This window comes from Gobio gobio (assembly GCF_949357685.1).
Source record: "Gobio gobio genome assembly, chromosome: 15".
NCBI classification, from domain to species: Eukaryota; Metazoa; Chordata; class Actinopteri; order Cypriniformes; family Gobionidae; genus Gobio; species Gobio gobio.
In genome coordinates this window covers 29,278,847-29,304,075 of record NC_137108.1, presented here as the reverse complement: position 1 = coordinate 29,304,075, position 25,229 = coordinate 29,278,847, and the positions used below count along the sequence as shown (strand labels likewise).

General features: G+C 39.9%; 2 protein-coding genes across 4 annotated transcripts in view; both read right to left on the bottom strand.

The window, feature by feature from the left end:
• The window catches only part of epb41l4b (erythrocyte membrane protein band 4.1 like 4B), a 33,001-nt gene extending 31,593 nt beyond the window's left edge, over positions 1-1,408 (bottom strand). The window contains exon 1 of the mRNA XM_079836361.1: positions 667-1,408. Within this exon, the coding sequence (XP_079692487.1) occupies positions 667-915 (249 nt within the window). The 5' untranslated portion in view covers positions 916-1,408. The remainder of the gene's footprint in view (positions 1-666) is intronic.
• Positions 1,409-1,622: 214 nt separating this feature from the next.
• Positions 1,623-25,229, bottom strand: ptpn3 (protein tyrosine phosphatase non-receptor type 3). 3 transcript variants are annotated; one of them, XM_079836359.1, is made up of 27 exons: positions 25,161-25,216; positions 24,857-25,048; positions 19,799-19,968; positions 18,674-18,781; positions 18,499-18,541; positions 16,034-16,112; positions 15,889-15,933; positions 14,649-14,701; positions 14,309-14,426; positions 13,849-13,936; positions 13,648-13,736; positions 13,284-13,347; positions 12,994-13,124; positions 12,740-12,865; positions 11,959-12,072; positions 11,768-11,858; positions 10,369-10,446; positions 10,201-10,257; positions 9,961-10,117; positions 9,658-9,821; positions 9,467-9,557; positions 7,249-7,313; positions 6,974-7,114; positions 6,433-6,561; positions 3,578-3,723; positions 3,367-3,502; positions 1,624-2,496 (listed from the first exon to the last, which is right to left on the bottom strand). In XM_079836359.1, exons 3-27 carry the CDS (start codon positions 19,940-19,942, stop codon positions 2,416-2,418), a joined length of 2,538 nt encoding a protein of 845 aa, XP_079692485.1. In that variant the 5' UTR covers positions 19,943-19,968; positions 24,857-25,048; positions 25,161-25,216; the 3' UTR covers positions 1,624-2,415. The 3 variants fall into 3 exon arrangements, with proteins under 3 accessions (XP_079692484.1, XP_079692485.1, XP_079692486.1); XM_079836358.1 differs by having other exon boundaries at positions 1,623-2,496; positions 24,857-25,229; XM_079836360.1 differs by lacking the exons at positions 24,857-25,048; positions 25,161-25,216 and adding an exon at positions 24,114-24,520.

The window sequence follows — 25,229 nt, the reverse complement described above, 5'->3', positions numbered from 1 at the left end:
ACTGGCTGAGATGAAATATACAAACAGACTGACAATTTCTCAGAGATAGCCTATTGTTTTGTGAACAGTGCTGTTGCTGTTGTACTAAACCGGGCTGATAACGATCGTTAAAAACTCCTCTACAAACTCAAATTAACAACAAAATTAGACTCACAGTTGGAGGTACAGTGTTTAAAAAAAAGATATTCAATTGTGACAAGACACAGTTACAAACAGATAAACTTACAGTCAGAAAGTAATCGACACATTTCATGGCGCGACTTGCAAAAGAGGGACCAAAGGTTAAGCGCTTAACTGGTTCGTCGACCTCAGTGAACAAATGGGAAGTAATTTCTGGAAAACACTTTGACAGAGGAGGAGAGAAAGAAAATCAGCTGGGGAATTCCGTGTGTACGTGTTTTGTTTTTTTCTCTCTCTCTGGTTGTTTCATTTTCAGTGAAAGGGAATCTGCAGGTTTGTGTGTGACAGGTTGAACAGTCGCTATAGGTGGGAAGTAAACAGGAGGACGGGATCACGAGCACCATCTGTTTGCCATTCAACTACCGGGACAGGACCCAACACCGGGGAAATCCGTCCGGCCACACACACAAAACCTAACTTTGCCGTTAAATACTACATTCAAAACAATCAAGGTGACACGACAAGCTAACGAAGTCCTCCACTCACCGGTAATTCCACATTGACATCCGATCCGTCCAGCAGCAGGACTCTGCATGTGATGGCGTCTTTGCTGTTGCCCGCAGCGGGGATGTGGACTACGGCTCCCCCGGTCACAACGGTCGGCGCGTGAATCACCTGCTGCTGGTGAGCCTGCAGCACTGTGTTTCCGCCTCTGCCGGTCCCGTCCAGCTCGTCTGATGTCCGAAAGCGTCGCTTTGACCGACGGCTAAACGTCCTGCGCAGAAAGCCCATCATATTTTCCGCGCGAGACAGCGCTTTAATAAACCAGGGAAAACGGCACCGATACCGGACTGCTCAAGATGAAGGCATCCAGCTTTTCCCCAGGCTTTCCGCGACGAAGAAAGGCGGCGTCTACCGGACTGAGGCGTGCAATGTAGAAGGGACAAGTCGGGATACGGCGACCTGTCACGAGCTCCGTTCCTCGTGGCGTACGGGCGAGAAAACAGGAGCGCACCTGCCAAAAGCCACGGGAAGATACTCCGGTCCTTTTGCTCGTTTGATCTTTGTTTCAATAACAAAGTAATTGCGCTTTAATTGAACTTCTTCTCGCCCTCGCGGTCCCGGTTCTGCTGAATAATGGCGCGTTAGTTCCTCTCTGTTATTAACCGAAACTGATGTACCTCTCAGGTAAGTCAACCAGAGGAACTGGCCAGGCAACCTGTTCTGCGCAAGCGTTAAATCTCAGAGCAACACTCAAAACTTTTTTTCCCCCTCTTCGGGTCGGTGTGCGCGAGGCAGCGCTACCTGCTGGTAAACCAACCTAGTGATCAGGGTGAGGTTACCTTCACGCGAGCCAGCGTCACTGAATTCCCCAGCAACGACTACAAATCAAGCAGCCCTTCTGCTATCAGGAAACATTATGCGCCAATCGTCAGCATTTCACGCACGCTCATTCGAGCTCCCCCCAAGCCATCATCATGAATAAGAGAAGAGGCACAACGTGATAAGAATTACACATTTTATTTATTTATTTATTAACAGAGGTGAATTTAATCATTCTAGTAGTGGACTTGTCGATCTCACAAAGTAGTGTCCAGGTCACATTTTGCCACAAATCAAAAGGAAAACAAAACTATATTTTGTATTAAGACAGTGGTTTACACTTTCATTATTTTCAGGACAATTAAGAGCCCCCATTTCTCATGACAAAATCTCATTCTAATTTACTGGAACATGAAAAACAAGACTGAAGCATTAAGATTGATTTTAATTAAATAATTGCAAAAACCATTACTGTAAAAAAAGACAACATCAGATGAATTGATGTATAAATTAGAATGGGAGTAAAACGTGCTTCATTGCTCTGCAAATAAAGAGGAAAAAACTTGAAGAGTTCTTAAAGTAGATGTTTTTATTTTATGCAAAATTTGATTTAACATATTTATTTTTCTCCTCTTGGTTTTGGGGTCAAATGTGACCTGAACATTTATTGACAATTTCGTGAGGTTCACCCAAATATAGCACTTGGTGTGTATGTGGGACAGAGAGAGTATGCGTGTTGTAGGGACCTATAAGCTTATACACGTCAAAGTGCTTTATGTTCTTCCTTGATCCGCACAGCTGTCAGGAGAGCCACAGCAAGAGAAGAGATTGTCCATCCATCTTTATCCAGACACGCCCTCTACTCCCTGCCCCTTTTTCATCCGTCTTTCTTGACAGTCGGATCACAGCAGCAGAGCTTCTTCCTTCACTTCTGTGTTTTTAAAGAACTCCTCTCCTGTCCATCTCTTCTCATCAACTATTAGGTGTTGTGCTCTGTTTGAGTCTCTCTCTGTACACCCTCAGAATGGCCTCACACACAAAGGTGAACTGGCACTGGAAAACAAACATGCACACAGCATAAGTAATGATGGCATATTCAATCAAATATTCAACCTTCTGATCTTGAAAGGTCTTTTTAGCCATTCAGAGTATGATCAGGTATCACTTTTTGAGCCTTCCTCATAGTTCTAAATAACGTTTTTCCCTTTGTGTGTCATTGGCTGCATCCAAAAATCATATGGTCTCTTGGTAGGTATTTTTGAACAAGTACGTACATTGCGACTGTTAAAGTGTGAATGTAAGTTGTGTCAAAATAAGCCGAACAAACCACATTTGTCATCTCGTCATTGTCATGTGACCTAGATCGATTGTGTCGCTTCACTGGCATTCACAACTCATCTCCCATGGCATAGTAAAGTGGCCATTTGATGCGGAAGTAGTAGGTCACCCAGGTGCTTTTAGCCTACTGTTTTATAAATACTATGAATACTATGGGGCCTTCTGAAGTGAATTGATGCGTTTGTGTAAGAAAAATATCCATATTTAAAACATTACAAACTAAAATAACTAGCTTCCGACAGACGGCTGTACACATTGTACGCATTTAATATATCTCTGATTGTATTCGTCTGAAAGAAGAAAGTCATATACACCTAGGATGGCTTGAGGGTGAGTAAATCATGGGGTAATTTTTATTTTTGGGTGAACGATACCTTTAATATGGCATCAAACGGAATTGTGATCTATTTGTTTGAACGGACCAACTGGGCTGGACAGAATGGCATTGGCTTAACCAATTATGAGTTTGAGGCGAAACTATCAGTTTGTTAACAGAGAGAACGTTTGAAACTTTTGAAAAACTGTTTGTTGGTGCAAAATGACATTTCAACTTTAACTTGTGTGTGTGTGTGTGTGTGTTTATACCGATGTCTGAACCAGCATGGCCCTCTGTTCTCTCATCAAAGTAATGATCTCTAGGGGATACACTGGCTTTTCCTTCTCCATCAGTGTCATGGCGGTCTCCATGGTGATCAACACACCCGTCCGCCCGATTCCAGCACTGCAGAAAAACATTCTCTCAGTAAGACGAGCACCTGATAACATGTGTGTGTTTGTGTGCTGGAAGTCCCCTCACCTGCAGTGGACCATAAGAGGCACCGACTCCCCTCTCATACTTCTCATTGACTTGACAAAATCCAGGAAGTCTGAGGAATCTTCTGGTACCCCATGATCTGGCCAGGCAACATACTGCAAATGAGTGATTGAGCGTTGCTGTCCCGACTGTTTAAAAAAAAAAAAAAAAAAAGAGAGAGAGAGAGAGAGAGACAGGGCGAGGCTGAGTGGAAAAGAATGCTTGAACGAGTTCGCATAAAAGCAGACAAGTCTAAACATGTTTGTGTTTTGCCTTATGCAGAAGGATATTTGTATGAAATATTCCTAGAATGAGAGCATTAGGGCTTTTGCATTATATATAATTAATGAGTTTCAGTGACGTAACTACCATAACCATTTACTTTTTCATAATTGGTTAATGGATTAAATGCTGTTATATGAGCACAAAAAGTTTGTACACGTAAAGATTTTCACATCGGTTTCTTCCTTTAGAAATCCCATTTTGTTCCTCACTTTTGATGTAGGATGATATCCATTGAATTTAGGAACAAATCAGATCGTACATACATTTTATAAACGAGACCCCAGGTTCCTGTCATTCTTAAAACACCATTTCAGCTCAGAATTACACAAATACACTGACATTTTAATTTCCCCTTCAGCTCTATCATGATCTTACAAGTGGGTGAGAGGAAGAAGTGATCTTTAAGTTCTTGAATATGAGTCACAGTCTGAAGGCCAAAGTGAAAAAAATAATTCAGTTATTGTGACAAATCGGGCAGAAAGGAATAATTGGTTCGCAAGCTGTGTGGTACGAACACTCACACACTGGCATTTTTCCTGTACCCCCCAATCAAATCTTTCCTCTCTCCTTTTCTTTATTTTTTTCATCTCAGACACACACACATACCCTATATGGACAATAAATGTGTGATGTAACCTCCGTCTGCTGTCCGTGCTGAGATTAACTCCCACCAACAGAGACAACAGATGGGTCTCCGTTCTCCAGCAATGATAGATTGTTTGTGAAAGTGCGAGCATGTCTGTGAATGTACATGTAAGCGCACGGTCCTATGCTCTTGACCAGAGCGGTACGCGAAACCTGCTTGCCGTGTTTACCGTCGCAAACAAACGCTCCCACACTTTGACACTCACACATCAAGCTTTCATATAAAGATGCGAAAAGCCCAAATTGTGTTTTAAATGAAACATTACACTTCAGCGCGATAGGACTGACAGAGCAAGAGTAATTACAAATGTTTACATAAGAAACAGAGTTTTGCCAAAAATAAGACTAGGATTAAAACCTGAGGGACCTTTTAAACATCCTGACCACAGATACAGCTGTGGATAATTGATTTAATTTGAACTTTCTTTGATGTTTAAAAACCCCCATGGAATTGCTTGACAAGTGAGGTTCTTTCTCTTGTATTTCCTGTTGAAACAGGCGGTTTGGGAGGGGCATATGAACGGTGACTGAATTTGGAATGTCATACTACTTTTGCTATTTCTTTCTATAAAGATAAAGGTATGGCAAAAATTGTAAGAATAGTATGATATTATACTATTCAAACATTCTAGCCTATTTCTGACATTTACAGGATAGAATGGTATATACTCTCACTATTTACTCATATACATACTCTTAGGGTGCGTTCACACTTGCGCACCAAACAAGCGGACCGAGACGGTTCGATTGATATATGAACGCAACACGGACAAAAACATGTAAACAAACCAAAAACAGGACGTGATGTCACAAGATGCGACGCTACAAGTCAGATGATTTGACGATGCGGAAAGATTGGTGTATCCAAAATGAGTTGAGGGCAAACGTGGAGCAACGAGGAGGCAAAGTTCCTCATCAATATATGCAGATCTTCAGTTCTGTGCATACAACAGAGGAAATCCTAGTGCTGTTTTGAACATTTTATGAGCTCTTCGTGAGTTCTCAGCTGGTAAAAATAAAACCATATGTACACGCATAAAATGATTGTGTTTAATCCAGCACACAGCATTGTTTTGAATGTTAGGTAAGCAAGCTCCGTCGTGAAATATACGTCATAAAAGCCGACCAATCAGGTTGTGACCGTATCCCTATGCCTTTGGTTCGGTAACTTTAGGTTCGCTGTTAAAAATGCCAGTGTGAACGCCAAGCGGACCAGAACTATATGTTTTGTTTTTGTTTTTTGGGCCGGACCAAACAAACCGAACTACAAGTGTGAACGCACCCTTATATATAGTCTAAGAATAGTATTGGTATGCTGATATGTTATTCTGAATTCATCCATGTTTTGTGACTAGCAAACTCTTTTTCTATTAAAAAGATATAGTATAAGAAAAAAAGAGCATGCTAGTGTGTTATTTAGAATTTTGTCATGGTTCGTGGCTACCGTTCAGGCATGCTACCTACTCTTGGTTTCTGCCGTATATGGTATAATACGAATATTAAAAGCAGCATGCAAGTAATATTCTGAATTTTGCCATGGTTTGTGGCTAGCACACTATTCCGTCCATTTTCGCCTTATAAATATATAGTATAAGAATAATAGTATGCTACCAGTAGTAGTTGTAGAAGTGTTCTACTTTGAATTCAGTCAGGACATTCTCATTCTATGAAGCATTTGATGGGATAAAAATAGTGTAGGATGATGTTTCCCGGAGGATAAAGATTGTACAGTTTAAAAGCGTACATATGCTAAAAGTGCTTTCTCAACTAGCATATAGATGACCTAAAATAAGCCACAAACTCTCATTTTGAATGCAAGCGGTCTTTAACAGTGTATATTCAGTGAGCGTTGAATGCTATGTGTTTGTTCTTCCTGCAACTCACAGGGGTGGTGTCCGTTTTAAAAGCATGTCTGCTGTTATGGTTACCTGAGTATTTGTAAGTGTTAGTTCTCGGGTAACGTATGCCAGGTTGCACTCCTCTGAGTGACAGCACACCTGAAGATACCCATAATCCCTCACTTCAGGGGGATGCGGCCAGTATTGGTGGCACTTGGTCTGTGGAAATGGAAAAGAGATTATTGAGCACAGCATAAAAACACACACACACACACACAGTTGTGTTCCCTCTCTCCCTCACACACAGAGTTTATTAAATCATCTCTTTGGAAAAGAATGCAGAGTGCTTGGTTACCAAGCAACAGTCAAGCCGAGCCGAAGAATACGGAACTCACAATAAGCTGTCCTTGGGGGACTGGAGGTGTGTGATGGGTATCGTCTGATTAGGTGTTTTGTGTGTGCGCACCTGTTTGTAAGTGTTTTTCTGTCATAAAAGTGAGTTAAGGACTAGAGTGTGTGTGTGTAATGTTTATTAATATTGCAGTACATTGTAACTCACATTGTGTGTAGTATTTAACCCTTTTCGTTTCATGTGTGTGGAGAACACGTGTGTGCAAATGCGTTGAAGTACCCGTCCTCTCTCAGTCAGTGTGGTTAGCATGATGATGACACTGACATCCTGTTCCCAAACACTCCTCCAGAAGTGTGTACAGGTGTGTGGTAGTGGACCCTGAGCTGCTATGTACCGCAAAACACAACCTGGTGGCTCAGTCTGTCACATACACACACACACACAAGTCTTCAATGTGTCATCCAGAGCCATATCTTATTCACAAGTAAAATGAAACAATGAAAAATTCAATATTAAATAGAAACAAAATGAGGTAGACAGAAAGTGATCCATACCTTCACATGACTGGCATTGATATAATCATCCCCCTCCTCTTGCAGCACCACCCTGGTGATGTCATCTGAAAGGAAAGAATGAACGAACAAAGAATGAGGGATTTGCGGATTATGTGAAAACACCTCCTCCGAGTAGTTTTAAAGAGCATTACGCCTCATTCGCAAATCGAAAGCTTATACACGAATGAATAAAATGATACATTTGACCTTAGCCCTAATCTAATCCAGTGTGGTAGCTTTGTTCAATCTCATCATGGTCATCCAGTAGCCACTCTCTTCTTGTAAAATACAACCTTCCTGAAAATGTTTTTTGAACTTATTTTGAACTTTTAAACCCAAAAACATGTTAATTATCAATTAATTAATTAATAATCAATTAGTTGAACGTTATAGTCCTGGATGCTGTTCAATACCATGGCCCAGCCATGCTAAAATACAAGATACTGTAGTGTAACAGCCATGATGCAAAGCATATGCTCACCTAGCTTATGGTACATTTATGCACTTGCTTATATCTAAAGTGACTTGCATTGCATTCACACTTTATCAGTTCATGCATTCCCTTGGAAAATGCCCTAGCTGCTGCTTTTGTATCCCTTTACAGCACTCATAGAGATGTCTACTAACCTCAGTGTACAAGTCAGGTACTATATATTCTAGCAGAGGGATGCCACTTCATGGAATAGCTAGAAGTTTTAATGTATTTAGAATAACTAGGGTTGGGTATTGACAGATTTCACAAATAGATCAATATCAATCCAATACAGATACATTTGGCTATACACCGATCAGGCATTACATTATGTGTATGAATAACGCTGATTATCTCTTCATCACGGCACCTGCTAGTGGGTGGGATATATTAGGGAGCAAGTGAACATTTTGCCCTCAAAGTTGATGTGTTAGAAGCAGGAAAAATGGTCAAGCGTAAGGATGTGAGTGAGTTTGGCAAGGGCCAAATTGTGATGGCTGGACAACTGGGTCAGAGCATCTCCAAAACTGCAACTCTTGTGGGGTGTTACTGTGGTCTGTATCTATCAAAAGTGGTCCAAGGAAGGAACAGTGGTGAACCCACGACAGGGTCATGGGCGGCCAAGTCTGGACCGTGTGGTCAGATCAAACTGATGAGCTACTGTAGCTCAGATTGCTCAAGAAGTCAATGCTGGTTCTGATAGAAAGCTGTCAGAATACACTGTGCATTGCTGTTTGTTGTGAATGGGGCTGCATAGCCGCAGACCAGTCAAGGTGCCCATGCTGACCCCTGTCCACCGCCGAAAGCACTAGAGCACGTGAGCATCAGAACTGGACCACGGAGCAATGGAAGAAGGTGGCCTGCTCTGATGAATCACATTCTTTTACATCACGTGGATGGCCAGGTGTGTGTGCGTCACTTACCTGGGGAACACATGGCACCAGGATGCACTATGGGAAGAAGGCAAGCAGGCGGAGGCAGTGTGATGCTTTGGGCAATGTTCTGCTGGGAAACCTTGGGTCCTGCCATCCATGTGGATGTTACTTTGACACGTACCACCTACCTAAGCATTGTTGCAGACCATCTACACCCTTTCATGGAAACAGTATTCCCTGGTGGCTGTGGCCTCTTTCAGCAGGATAATGCGCCCTGCTACAAAGCAAAAATGATTCAGGAATGGTTTGAAGAGCACAACAACGAATTTGAGGTGTTGACTTGGCCTCCAAATTCCCCAGATCTCAATCCAATCGAGGATCTGTGGGATGTGCTGAACAAACAAGTCTGATCCATGAAGGCCCCACGTCGCAACTTACAGCTCTTAAAGGATCTGTAGCTAACATCTTGGTGCTAGATACCATAGCACACCTTCAGGGGTCTAGTGGAGTCCAGGATTTGACGGGTCAGGGCTGTTTTGGCAGCAAAAGGGGGACTAACACAATATTAGGAAGGTGGTCATAATGTTATGCCTGATCGGGATCGGTATATATAGTACAGTACATATAAAATTGACCGAACGTCAACTTTCGGCACAAGATTGATCATCAAAATGAAGTGTGGTTCATCAAAATGAAGATCGATTACAATCTAGAAATCAATATTGTCAAGGCAGCCTTAATAGTACTTATTTTATACAAGCAATAACACTCATGACTTTGCTATATTTTTAACATTTAGTTAAAGGCCACAATTATTCATTTTAGCATGTGGTTAATGTTCTTGTTTGGCAGAAACAGCAATACAACTTACATGGTAATACATCTTTGTACCGATTCTTGTCCATATTCTCAGACTGCTTTGCGCAAGACATTAACATTCCCTCTTTCTTCCTGTACAACTTCTGAGAGTAGCAAAACACACACACACATGCACGTATGACAATTATCAGCAATGCACACACGACATCTGAGACATGCTGTAAAATGTTTCCATGCCCCAACCTCAAAGTGCAGAAGCAGCGTGCCGGTGACCAACCCCTTCTCCAGACGGGTCATGGACTCTTCTAGTGTCTCTCCAGATGGCTTGGTGGACAGTGGGGATATTTCCCCCGGAAGAGTGAGACCCTCACCTAACTGTAGGGTGGTTTCGGCTCGCAAAGAGACACCTGTAAACAAATGCTGTTTGCTGTTTCTGATTGGATGTATAATCTAAATGCACAAGGCACACCAAAGATAAAGTTCAAACAATTAATCCCCCATTGAAATGCATTTGTTTTGCCCAGACATAACTACACACGTGCACACCTTTGCGGCGCACAAGCAATGCAAGTTCCTTGCTGTGCGACTCTCGGCTCGCTTTGATGAACATGACCACCTGCTGATGTGTGTGTTCCGAAATGTCCCGCCCATTTATCAACAACACCTGATCTCCCTCCATCAGTGGAGGCACACAGCGACCAGCCTGCAACACAGCCAATATATGTACAAATGTAAAAACCAATAACCCATTGATATCCACAAGGAGCCAGGATTTTTATGGCTTACCGGAGATGCGGGGTTAACATGAGAGATGGCCAGCGGCATCTTCTGATCCACACCTCCCTAAATATTAGCCAACAATATTCTGATACATGATCTCCCACACAAAACTTTCTCTGAAAGCAATTTGAACAATCATGATAAATACACAAACTATGTCATGTACCAACTTACTTTAACATTGAAGCCAAACTTCCCATCTTGGTCTGGGCCGATCCTCACAAGCAGCAGATCTCCATCAGCTGTCACACTCTGTACACATATAACCACAAAAATACAGCCTTTGAGGGAAGTAGGACAGGAGAAGAATCAGAAAATGCTAGCAACTAAATAATGAAATACTGGCATATATTCTGATATTTTTCCACAACATTCTAACAGCAAATAATACAAGCAATAGAGGGCTTCAAATGTGACCTCAAAATTATGTGGTCTACTAACAAAAGAAGGTCCATATTCGAAGCAGTTTTGGACACAAACGGATAGCCTAACAAAGTTTGGTCCAAAACTCTGAGACCACTGGGGAAAATGCTTCAGTTTAATAAACAAATTATACTACTGGCATGACATTTTGAGTGCAAAGAAATGAACAGAATGTCTCAGTATTTTGTCTGTCCACGCTTTTCTTTAATGACAGCAGCAGTTGAGCTGCATGATTTGAGAATGATCCAAAGAGCATCTTGTGCTTCAAAAGAAGAACATACAGTATGACAATAGCACAGAATTGTAAAGATCTCATTTTACGCCATAACTGATCTTTTAAGTTTCTGATATCCTACAACATGTATCTAGTCAAAATTAAAATCCCCGCTTTCCATTGTGGTCTCAGACGTTTAGACCCCACTGCGGTTTTTACCAAAAAAAAGTTGTAGTCCTAGTCTTGTATTTTTTGATCATTTTCAGTGACTCATCAACATGACTGTAGTATCAGTGTAGTTTGGATTTGTGAGAACGACAAACACGGGATATTAGTTATGACAGCTGGCTGTCTTGGAGTGGTGGTTTAGGTCCTGCGCCTTTTGTTGCATTCATCATCACTGTTCAGTAACGTTTTGATTGCTTGTCTGAAATCCAATCAAGCGGTGCTCCTGACCACACCACAGATTATTATAGATTTAAACCTGTTCCAGGGTGAATCTCATGACGCCTGTCAAGAACATGTCTGTGATAATATTCAGTTTCCATATAAAAAAAATGAAGCCAATTTTTAGGACCAAAAAGTCTCTCTCAAAAATAAACGTATTCATTTTTGCAATATAAAACTGCACAATCATGGCCATTTTCCACCCTCTCCATAACTGTTAAAATGGTAATATTTTGCTGCCATGTCCTTAAGAAATGTCTACAGCACTTTTCTGCATTTCCGTATAATCTGCAGATCTAATATAGTTTTTAACTGGCCCATCCATCAATCACAATCCACACTGCTACTGGGACCTTCATTTTTCAACCACTCATTTTAACACAATGATCCTTTGGAAAGATTTGTGGAGAAGCTTTGAAGTTAGACCCTGTTGTGAACCACATTTCCCTTGATCTTGCATCATCGGTTATCATGTACAATAACACTCACCTTATCCCAGGCGTGCAAATCATCCTCTTCGGTGATGACGTCATCACTATGAGACCAACTACCACTCGTCCTCCCCTCCTCCTGAGTTTTCCTTCAGAGTAATCGGTTTTAATATTTACTATGAGCATAAATACAATTGAATATATATGGTTGAAAGACTGTGTGCATTTGTATATGTGGAGTAAATTTGCCTGTAAGTATAGAACACGTCTTCACTCTCAGACACATAGCTCATTTCATTGGTCAGGTTGTCCACAGATGATGGACGTGGCTTACGGAATTCATGACGTAAACGAGGACTTCGCCTAAAATAAAAGATATATTCAGCAAAGACCCTATTAACCTTATCAGGTCTTTAAATGTTTTCCCAGAGTTGTATATAGATACACACACAAACACACACACACACACTACTGTTCAAATGTTTGTGGTCGGTAATATATATATTTTTAAATGTTTTTTAAAAAGGTCTCTTTTTCTCAGCAAGGCTGCATTTATTTGATCAAATGCAGTAAAAACTGTAATTTTGTGAAAAGAATATTACCATTAAAAATTATTTATATAATTATATAATATAATTCTATTTTAAAATGTAATTTATTCCTGTGATTGCAAGGTCTTTAGTGTCACAATATCCTTCAGAAATCATTCTAATATCCTGATTTGGTGCCAAAGATAATACTTATCATCAACGGTGAATATTGTTTTTTGCAGAAACTGTGATACTTTTTTCAGGATTCTTTGATGAATAGAAAATTCAAAAGCACAGTATGAAATAGAAATATTTTGTAACATTATAAATGTCTTTACGGTCACTTTTGTTTAATGTAATGCATCTTGCTGAATAAAAGTATTGATTGTTATTTTAAAAAAAGGATTTATATAGTATAAATACATTTCATTGTTTGTATACATACACTAAATAGCTTTCATTCATAAAGATTGCATTTCAGTGTATCTGAGCATTGTTACCAGTTGGGCGTGTTGGGTGGTGACCGTGAGGGTAGACTCTTGGTCTCTAGGTGTTCCATTGAGTTGGACCTCACTGCAGGGTTCAACATTTTCTCCCCAATCAGTTTTCTGTACAGTGGGAAAGAGCTTGAACAAAAATATATGCAATCAAAATCACTCTCATTTATGGAGGCAGCAATGAACTCTAATTAACTCCAGCAATAAAGAACACCGTAATTTCTTAGAATGGCTCAGTCGTGACTGTGCCTGTGTACCTAAGTTTTGAAGCCGAGTGAGAGGGTTTCCTATTGTAGAACGTATGGTGGTCCACACAGGATTTCCACACATTCTTACAGGCACGTGAACTTGGCATGGAAAGAGAGACCACGTGGTTGCCCAGCTCACCCTGTACCACACATATAAAATGAGAGGAAAAACACAACTAAGATGTTGCTTTTGCAGTATTAAACATCTTTGAGGCATTAAGTATCTGGCTTTAATATGGCAATTCATGTATTTTGCTTTTGTTTCAAAGGATGAGCATGATTAAGCATGCATAGCTTACATGTTTCCGGCGTAGGTGGACAAAGAACCTTTTTCTTTTGAATGAAATTTTGATGATGTTAATCCTGAAAAAAGGCAGCCATTCAAAAAGCATTCTTCTCGTCAAAAACAAAGAATCACAATACGGGTTACAGTTTCCAGGGCTCTTAATTACACTAATAACAGTAATTTTACTTTTTCTGCAGTGTTTGTATCTCATCCATTGTACAGATCCAAACAGAGCTGTATCTCTGTCAAACATCATTTATGATAGCTAAAAACATCGATTTAAGATGCTTAAAAATGTGCATTTCATGAAGAACATAAAAATCAAGCATGTACGTAATTGAAACGTTCAAGAACGGATATGATTGGTCAAAACTCACCAGGGGAAAAAACTGGAGCAAATTAAATGGCAAAACAAGGCCACGCCCCCTGATGTAATCCCCACCCAGAGGGCAGCGTTGCTAACATCCTATAGACATGGATTTAAGAAATTGAATTCAATAGATTATCAACATAACCTACTTTTTTTCCCTGACATTTTGGAAGTATGAAAAATTCAGGATTTTTAACCCAAATGGTACCTGAGTATGATGTAGCTCCACGCCATACAGGTCTAATGTTCTCGCTGTATTCAAATAACACAGCTCAGCTTCACTCTGAGACAGACCTCTGAAAGACATTCAGACAGATTTAATAACGGTCTGTGTATATGTGGTTATACACAAATGTAAACATGGCGACATGGGTATTACAACATAAACATTGTTTATGAGGACACTTCCTGTGAATTCAAAAAAATATTATTCAAAAAATGCCAAAGGTTTTGTGTGATGGGTAGATTTAGGGGTAGGATTAGTGTAGGGGGAGGGAATATACAGTTTATACAGTATAAAAACCATTACTCTATGAATAGTCCCCGTAAACCACATATTCAAGAGTGTGTGTGTGTGTGTGTGTGTGTGTGTGTGTGTGTGTGTGTGTGTGTGTGTGTGTGTGTGTGTGTGTGTGTGTGTGTGTGTGTGTGTGTGTGTGTTGACATACCTGTGCTGTGGATGCAGCGACTCCACTTTCAGAAGGAACTCCTGGTCTTGGTCAGGGAGAAAATGGGTCTGACTGAGGTAGCCGGCAGGAGTTTCAGGAACATAGTCTCCAAGCTCAGCTGTCAATCAGACCGGAGTATTAAAATGCTATGTTTGAGAAACAGTTATTGTATGTGCTTTACTCAGTAATCTCCATTTTTGACAGTGCCATTAACCCAAGCTTTTCCCTTCTGAAGGCACATGCCTCTTCCAAGCACACATACATTCTCTGCAATATCAATGATGTTTCTATGGCAGAGCTGGCAATCATAAAGTGAGGTGGTGTCATTTTCTCAACTTACACTGAACAGAGTAAGAAGCCAGTACCACGGCTGAGCTTAAAGGACACTTTAACCTGCAATAAAAACACACCATGATGTTTTGGGACACAAAATATATTGTTGTGACATCAGTGATATTTATTAGTATTTGTCAACATTATATACTGTATTTAGTCAGTCAATATTTGTTGTGTAAATGTCCATAGCTATGTATTAGAATTCTTATTTATACACAATACTGTGTTTATCAGACCACACACAACCTCAATCCACCTCAACTTCCTGAGCTTTACTCTGTAACCAGAATCACCTGTTTTTCAAGGATGATGCAACCAGCATGCCTCATCTATTATAATGATGTGGGTTGCTGGTATTTGTATTGTATTTTTGATTATTCAATTCATAAAATAATACAAGATATATATTCCTCTGAAAAATATCTGGTATTTTTATAATTTTTTCTAAAGCAGATTTCAAAATAAATTAAGATATACATGTTTTATACTGTAAATTATAATGTTATGATACCTCAATTCATACATATAGCGTATCAATAGTATACATTTATAATGCCTGCCGTTTATCGGCCATAACATGAAAACATTTATCATCTCATCTGCAGTTAAATATTACCTTCTCTTTTCCATAATTAATTCAGTAACTCACAAAATAAGGGCACGAAGCGAGTCATTTTCAGTAATATGAGAGTAAAAGAACTACAATACACTACTGTTCAAAGTTTTTTTTTTTTTTAAAGAAATTAATACTTTTTTCAGCAAATTACATTAAACTGATCCCAAGTGACAATAAACCATTTATAATATTTATCAAAGAATCCTGAAAAAAATTATCATGGTTTCCACACATATATTAAAGGGATAGTTCACCCACAAATGGAAATTCTGTCATCATTTACTCCCCCTCAAGTTGTTCCAAACCTTTATGAGTTTCTTTGTTCTGCTGAACACAAAAGGAGATATTCTGAAGAATGTTTGTAATCAAGCAGATAGAGCAACCATTGACGACCATAGTAGGGGAAAAAATACTATGGTAGTCAATGGTTGCTCTATCTGTAAATGGGAGTAAATGATGACAGAATTTTCATTTGTGGGTGAACTATCCCTTTAAGGTGTTTTAACATTGAATGAAGAGTGGAGTAAAAACTATTTATACTGTATTTTTGATCAAATAAATGAAGATTTGGTAAGCATTTACTTATAATGGTACTGTAGTATAGATGCAAAAGTAACTTAACATTTACCTCCCCTCACAAATGTCCTTCTTAATTTGCAAGAAATAAAAATGCCTGCAAAACAAAATAATGGTCAGAAAACCTCTCATTCTACACACATAAATAATATATATACCCATTTGTGTCTCATTTGCACATAAGCAAGGAGATGTACCTGGTCTGCTCATGCTGGAGGGAGTTTGGATCAGAGATGAAGAACCTCACTCTAAATATTAAAAAGAATGGAGCCGAACCTGAGGGAATAACATTGGGAGAGAAATGGCAGAGGACACAGTCAGAGGAAAAGGACCCCAAAAATTGTGCAGACAACAGATATTCACTGATCAAAGTTAAATGTAAGCTCAATGTAATACTATTTCTAAAAAAAGGAAGGAAATTGTGGTTTTGGCAATCCCCGGAAATCTAAGCAAATCCATTAAACCATAATTTGGAGTTTAAAAGCAGGTGGGCACTGAAGCGTGAGCAGCAATCACCGTCTCTGCCTTAATGCATGCACGTCACGTCTGATGACTCAAGTAAGTTGATTTATTAAATCAGCCACCTCCAATTCTCACGAGGAAAACAAACATGTGTCTCCTGATGCTCTTTTAAGGGAAACAAAATTCTTAGTGCTCCTACGACATAACTCATATTACACACTCATCAAACATGTGCACTCTTATTATGGTTACATCTGTGGCTGATGTCTAGGCCTGCAAGAAATCTGCTCCCACAGAACTTCTGCAGATTTCCACAGATTTAAAACAGCATTCTACATATCCACCTGTATCATATGTCTCTATCATAACTGCATTTCTTTGAAAGAGTTTTAAAGAATGTGGTTTAAATAAATGGTCAAATCCACAATCTACACCGATTAGGCAGAACATTATGACATATTGTGTTGGTCCCCCTTTTGCTGCCAAAACAGCCCTGAGCCATCGAGGCATGGACTCCACTAGACCCCTGAAGGTGTGCTGTGATATCTGGCACCAATATGTTAGCAGCAGATCCTTTAAGAGCTGTAAGTTGCGAGGAGGGCCCTTCATGGATCGGACTTGTTTGTTCAGCATATCCCACAGATGCTCGATTGGATTGAGATCTGGGGAATTTGGAGGCCAAGTCAACACCTCAAATTCGTTGTTGTGCTCTTCAAACCATTCCTGCATCATTTTTGCTTTGTAGCAGGGCGCATTATCCTGCTGAAAGAGGCCACAGCCACCAGGGAATAACGTTTCCATGAAAGGGTGTAGATGGTCTGCAACAATGCTTAGGTAGGTGGTATGTGCCAAAGTAACATCCACATGGATGTCAGAACCCAAGGTGGAAACATTGGCCGAAAGCATCACAGCAGAACATTGGCCAATGCATCACACTGCCCCCGCTGGCTTCCCTACTTCCCATAGTGCATCCTGGTGCTATGTGTTCCCTAGGTAAGCGACGCACACACACTCGGCCATCCATGTGATGTAAAACAAAACATGATTCATCAGACCAGGCCACATTCTTTCATTGCTCTGTGGTCCAGTTCTGATACTCATGTGCCAACTGTAGGCGCTTTCGGTGGTGGACAGGGGTCAGCGGCTATGCAGCCCCATATGCAACAAACTGCGTTGCACTGTGTATTCTGACACCTTTCTATCAAAACCAGCATTACCTTCTTGAGCAATTGACCTATCGGTAAGCCCCGCCCCCCTTAGTTACTGTTGCTAACTCGGACAAACAAACGGAGTTGCTATATCTTACAATGAACTGTACAATGAACTGCTATATCTTACAACTGTATTCTTACAATGATTTTCCAATGTTTCCCTATGGCGCTGACACCTAAAGATGTCCGAGTTCCGATCCCAGCGCAACTGCTATTGGCTCATCTGCGTTCGAGGGGAGGGGCTTACGATAGGTCAATTTGAGCTACAGTAGCTCGTCTGTTTGATCAGACCACACTGGCCAGCCTTCACTCCCCACGTGCATCAATGAGACTTGGCCGCCCTTGACCCAGTCGCCGGTTCACAACTGTTCCTTCCTTGGACCACTTTTGATAGATACTGACCACTGTAGACTGGGAACACCCCACAAGAGCTGCAGTTTTGGAGATGCTCTGACCCAGTTGTCTAGCCATCACAATTTGGCCCTTTCAAACTCGCTCAAATCCTTGTCTATTTTTCCTGCTTCTAACACATCAACGTGAGGACAAAATGTTCACTTGCTGCCTAATATATCCCACCCACTAACAGGTGCCGTGATGAAGAGATAACCAGTGTTATTCACGTCACCTGTCATAATGTTATGCCTGATCGGTTTATAAAGTCTGGTCGATACTGATGAGCTAATAATAAGTTTCATATTATGGCTGATATCTTACCAATATTACTTTCTATATTATTTTGTCAAAATAAATGAATAAGAAAGCTAAATAAATGTAGGCATACCAGCATTATAATGTACAGTATGAAAAATGCATTGTCATTTTAAGAATGGCTAAATATTACATTTAGCAGTCTTTAAATTATTGTTTTTAATTTAATTTAAATCAGCATTGAATGATGGCAGAGAAAAATCTAAATATTCTGATTTTCCAACACAATTGTCGCTTAAATCCATTTGGCCTACTGTATCGGTGTCTAGTTTCTCTCTCACCCTTCAGCTGCTTCTTGAAGGGTTTGTTGGGGTCCAGCCACCTCTGAAATGACAGATATAATCAGTTATCAATGAAATCATCATGTTTCTTAAGACAGGGCATTACATTAGTCTATTTCTGGGTCACAGCATTAAACACTTCTTGCTCTCTTGCAAACAATCACATTTCAGTTACCGGAGAGCTTGATGTGTCCTCACTGATCTGCAGGCTGAAGTACTGTTTCTCCACTATGTTTAGGTGTTCACAAGCCAAGTCGAACAGCAGATGACCAGCATCGTGTTTCTGCAAAGCAATAACACATCTGGTCCATTAGGAATTGTGCCAAACCTATATTTATAAAGTGACAATATTCTACATGGTTAAACATATGACATATCAAATTACTGTATGCATGTAGTGGTCAATCAATATACAAGTTTTGCTGATAGTAACATCTAAAAAGAGGCCCATATAATTCTGATATATACATACACTACCGCAAAAGTTTGGACCCAATAAAACTTTTTGATGTAAGTCTCTCAAGTCCAAGGCTGCATTTATTTGATCAAAAATATAGCAAAACAGTTATGTGAAATATTACAACTGAATCATATTTTAATAAGTTAACTCATTACTCCTCCAGTTAAACCATTACAGTTACACAGTAATAACTTATTACTCCACAGCCCTCAGTCCCACTGCCCTCATTTCTATCTTCTAGTCTAAGGGCCAGATTTACTAACAGCTTGCGCCAATGCAAACCCTCTTTTGGCGCTAAAAAATGTTTACTAAAGATTTGTACTCGTGAATTTACCGGTATTTGCGCCATTATTTACCGCCCCTAAAAAACATGTCTTGAACCAGATGCAAATTTGCGCTGCTCCTGGTAAATGATCCGGCTGCGTCCGTGTTCTTTAATTTGAGCGTCGTCAGTAGATCACGCGCTTAACTTTCCACTCCCATCTGCACTTTTTGGGAATTGCGCTCTCACGCTAATTTGCCCTGTTTAGTAAATCTGGCCCTAGGACCCTATTTTCTGTTGACACCTATATGACTGCTTCTGCCTGACAAACGTGCCTGTGTGTGTGTGTGTGTGTAAGGGTGGGTGGGTGTCCTTCAGAATATGAAGCCAAGGTTGCAGCAGTGCAATATGGAACATGAGAAGAGAAGCACCCGTGTAACATCCATCTCCACCCTCTAACTGCCAATAAAGGCAAGCTCATACACACATGCACATTTCCCCGCTCTCTTTCTAGGGCTTTAACAGCCATATCGCTCATCCTACGATCCAAACACATCTGCATAAACTCTTATACTCACACTGACAGTAAAATTTTGGGTTGTGCCATCAGGGAAGAGCACTACACACAGTAGGCCAGAGCGGGGCATGTGTGTATGTTTGGACAAATCAGCACGTCCAAGAGCAGTGATCTTGTTTCCAAGCACGCACCATGGGGACGTCATCTCAGAACAGTGTCATATAAGCACACCTGCCAAAACAAGGAGTCAGACAGGTTAAATGCAAGAACTTAAACCAAATATGAAGGTGACGGTGATGAAGACGATGACTCCCTGTAATAAAATAACGTGACACATGCTCGGAACTTCTGTACATACCGTTCCAATGTTATGAAACAAATGTATACAGCAAACATTATCATACCGTGTGCAACAGACATTTTAAAAACATGTTGCGAATTGCATCTGACGACGAGACCTCAGCAAATCCCTCATAACTTTAATTATACATCCTGTGCAGGTAGAAAGTTCCACCCCGAATTATTGATGGACAGGTCAGCACAAATACTGTGCTGTCGGCCTGTCATGCTGAGTGTGTTTTGATAACATCAGAAAGGAGCTGCACGCTATGATGTCATCAACATTCAGAATAATTTATAAGCATTTGGGTTTCATTAACTCTCTCTTACTCATAGTTTTCTCTTCCTAACACACACACACACACTTACACGCTCAGTCACACTCTCTAGGTCTAAACATGTTCTTGTATTGTTTTTCACACTTTTCTTTTCTCCCAGCACTGTCCAGGAATGTGGACTATTTTCCTACCCGAAGAGGCGAGAGAGGGGAAGAAAGAGTTTCGCTGCTGAGGTTGAGACATCAAAATGATTTCTCTGCCCATAAATGCAATAGTTAAAGAGTGAAATACATTGAAAATCCCATTCCTTACTGTCCTACGCTGTAAGTAAGCGATCAAATTCAGGCGTTAGTTTCTGTCAAAGCCAAAGTTATATTGAAGGCAGGAAGCAGCTTTGATCTTTAACCACACCAATGTATTCATTGTTGGCACAAGTGTGACAACATATATTGCAATTATTTTTAATTGTAATTCCTTCCTCTCATTGTTTTGTATCCATGTACACATACTTGTGTCCTCGTTTGTATAAACAATACATAAAGTAAATAAGGTCTTTAATACAAAAAATTGCAAAAAAAAAGTTCTGTGTTTGGGTTAGTTCAGTATTTTATGGAAGCTTGTTTTCGACACTGAATAAAAAAGGTAATTGCGATTTTTATATCTTACAATTCTGACTTTTTTCTCGCAATTCTGATTGAAACTTGAGTTATAAAATCATAATTGTGAGTTATAAAAGCAGAATTGTGAGATAATTATCTTTTAAAGGCACAAAATGTAAGATTTATTTAAATATCCAAAAAACACTAGAACAATGTTATATACATTTTTGACTTGTGTGCTTACATTATCAAGAGAAATACGCAATTTTAACCAGGACAAGGAACGTGTCCGTGCGCCGTCTATCAGTGACATCATACCCGCTTTACCCTCGATTTCCGGTTTTATTTTGCAGAAACCATGGAAACACGAAAGACGCTTTAATATATTATGTGTTTTATTAGACAGGTGAGCAACGGTTTGGATAAATTCAGCGACAGAAAACAAATCATTGTTATTTAGCTCAACACAGTTAGTCTTTGTTTTCTTGATTTACACTAAAGTACCATGTTTTACCAGGCCTAATATTGATCTAGCTTACTGCAGTGTGCAACAAGTGTCTCATAGTAGCTCGCAAGGCGAACGCACAGAGTAGCATTATAACATAACTTTCAACACACTCAAATGTATCTAATATAATAAAACAGCGCTGCGTTACCCCACATATACATGCTCGGAAGAAGTGGTCTCTCATTAGCAATAGGCTTTATGCCGGATGACACATGTACAAACAGGAAAACAGGTCTCATTGCATCCACTTGTCAGAGAAAGTGTTCACGGCGATGAGATCTGTTTTACAGAATACGGAAGTTTGTTGCGCATAATCCCCATCGCTCCAACGGCCTCTTTTCTCTCCAACGGCCTTCAGCCCCACCCTGCTGATCACATAGTAAACACAGTGCAGTGCTTCCAGCTTCTATGTCAGAAAGCCAGCTTAGTATTGGCCAATGCCGTTCACATGAGGACGACAATGCGTGTGTGATGCTGACGAGGAGTTCTTTCTGACGCAGAACCTGGAAGTGCTGTACTGTATTTACTACATGAACAGCGTAGGAGACGGACATGGAAGAAATTGTTGAATAAAGTCGTTTTTTTTTTTTCTAGTCGCTTCATAACATTAAGGTTGAAACACTATCACATGGACTATTTTAATGATCTCTTTACTACCTTTCTGGGCCTTGAAAGAGGTAATAACGTTGCTGTCTTTAGGAGGGTCAGAAAGCTTCCGATTTCCGATTTCATCAAAAATATCTTAAAGGGGTCATGAATTGAGAAATCAATTTTCCCTTGAGCTTTTGATATATAAAAGGTCATGGTAAAATAAGAATATCCTGTAAGTTTCAGAGCTCAAAACTTCCTTGTTAGTCAAAGAAAAGCTTTTATAGACACCAGGCCCAGCAAACGAGCGATTTCAGAATATGCCACACCTTGACGTCATCGTGTGGTGAAACACCGCCTCTGCAGAAGATGATCAACGCCTACTTCATCACTGCCTGTTTAGCCCCGTCCACCCGCCCATATTACTAAATATTGTGCAGTGATTGCGTTCAACAGTAAAGCAACATGTAAGTAACTGTGTTCATTCTAATTCCTGATCTGAAATGTGATGATTCATGTAGTCCGATGTTCTTTGTCTGTGTGTCAGTAAATCCGACCAGTGACTAAACATCAACTTGCGTAGTTTCTCTAAGTATGATGAAAATAATCTGTTATTTAACGGTGATTACATTCTATAAAGAAAGCGATCAAAGAAAGCTCCCTTTGCAATCATTTGAGCAGTGCGCACTGGAGCTGTCAATCAAACAGGAGAGTTTATCAGTGACGTGACTCCCATTTTATTCAACAAATCTCTTAACTATACCACGTTTGCACTGTCAGTGAAGATGAAAGCATTTGTTAGTGTACAGAAACTGAGTTGCAATGACGAGATCGCTGCTTTCATGCGCTCAACATGTGTGCGATCGGCTACAATGATCATCACTGCAACCTTTCATGCCACGATCTTCATATAATGCCATAGATCTAAATGTAATGCAACACTTTTCACAATTAGTTAACCATGAGAGCTGTAATAGTAAAAACGCACTAAAAGAGAGAGTAATACGATTTCAAATTGAAAGATGTTAGCCAATCACAGCAGTGGGTGTTTACACTGAAGTCTCACAGCGGACACGCCCCTTAAAACAGAGTGTTCAGAGCAGAGGGCTAAAATCAAGGTAGGAAAAATGCCTTTTATTTATATAAACTATTACAATTTTTGATGTAAAAAGTGCCCCCAGGAAACATCATAAAACAAATATATATATATTATATATATATATATATATATATATATATATATATATATATATATATATATATATATATATATATATATATATATATATATATATATATATATATTTTAAACGCAGTTCTTGACCCCGTCAATTTCTGTTCTGAAGATAAACTAAGTTCTTACAGGTTTGGAACAACATGAGGGAGATTAATGGGTACTTAATGACAAAATCTTCATTTTTGGGTGAAATAACCCATTAAAGGGTCATTAAATACTCACCCTCATGTCATTACAAACCCATAACTAAGACCTTCGTTCATCTTCGGAACACAAATTAAGATATTTTTGATGAAATCCGAGAGTTCTCCGAATTTTCATTTTTGGGTGAACTATCCCTTTAGGCATCTTTACATAGCCGAGTTCAGGCTGCTCTGTGCCTGCTCAATTCAGTGTACAGACATAATGCTGCAAAAAACCCAGACTATGCTCTGACCCACCTCAGCCCTAGTATCAATGTGTACCATTGTAAATGTGTTTATAATGAGCATCAATTAAACAGTCTGTGACAATTAAATGCCACTTCAGAAGTGCTTCTGTGTCACCTTTAAAGTGTAAATTTGGCATTAGACAAGTAAACATGAGTGCGTGTTGATACTTTGGCTATATATGCAGAACATTCACATCAATAAAGTACTTTGTAATTTGAGAGAGAGAACGGGTGGGTGAGAGAGAAGCTAGTGAATTTGATACAGGCATAAATATGTTGTCCTATAGAAATACTATGTAATTTGATACTTACTATCATTATGACCATTCATGGTAACAGCCTGCAGTTACTTCAAATTGAGGAACATAAAAATCACTCTTTTATTTCCAGACCTTACCTTATAGATCCTGATCCTGTACGCTCTTCTGCAATTGCAGAAGTTATCTCTGAGACTAGGGAAATTACTTTGATCAAACACTGTTTTGCCACCCTTTTTTAACAATATAAAACACACTTCAGAGGGCTAAAATGTATGTTTTACTTTCACTCGCACGGTCTGTGCTGGCGATCATTAAAGGTTAATGTTTAGCAGTAGCACAGTTACACGCTACGCTCGAGCTCACTTTTGAGAGACGAGATATTTACGAAGAACGGAGGGTATTTACTTTAAGACAATAGCCTACTTCATAAAACAAAGGCCTTTCCGACCCTAAATACCGTTATGTTATGTATTTGAAACACAAAAACAAGACTGGACATTTCAACACGAGAAAACAGCTCAAAGTTTCTGTCTGTGACACAGGCTTTTCAGGGTGTGACGTGACGCCTTACATTTATGACTCAAGTTCGCGCTGATCTGCTCGGGCTGGGGCACATATCTGAACCGAACTGTCACGAACCCGAGCGAGCGAACAGACAGTCCTGCGGAAACATTTTGGCTCGAATAAATATCCCAGTTTAAACGAAACAACAATGCTGGTTAGCTCTGTCGCGATATTTTTTAAGAACTACCCCAAGAGTGAACAGATTTGTTGTTGTTTAAAGCCAAATAAACGTCATTCGGCATTTTCTTTCTTCAGCCCACACATCTGGAGTCCAAACAGAGCATTGCCATAGCACAGAAAAGCGTCAGAAAGTTACCTGTTTGAGGTGTTCCCAATGTCTCTGCGATGCTTGCGGTGCTTAGTCCCCGTGATGAGAGAAAAGTTTCCATGTTAAGGCGATCATAGTTGCAGGTGTCTGTAAACTTCCGGAATATGTAGTTTTTTTTCTTCTCCGGGTTCCTTCGGGAGGGCAATCGCGGCGTCACTGCGCTGACCAGGAGCGCGTGGTCTATCTTGAACATGTAGCAAATGTATTGTTATTATGTTTCCCTTTTCACTGATAGTGTAACTACAACACACCTTTCACAAATTTCCTAATGTGCATGTGATTGTCAACCCACACATAGAGACTTCCGAGTTTACACGAGCCTTCATTTCTAGGCGTGATTCATGTTGTGCGTGAACTCTCT

Bases quoted from the DNA above. Each gene is read 5' to 3' on its own strand.
- ptpn3 (XM_079836358.1), bottom strand. From the start codon at position 19,942: ATGACGTCCCCATGGTGCGTGCTTGGAAACAAGATCACTGCTCTTGGA. The intron at 11,859-11,958 runs GCAAATTTACTC...ATTACTCTGAAG, and splicing joins GACGTGTTCTATACTTACAG to GAAAACTCAGGAGGAGGGGA. The intron at 7,314-9,466 runs GTAAGTTGTATT...CTTTCCTTTCAG, and splicing joins GTACAAAGATGTATTACCAT to ATGACATCACCAGGGTGGTG.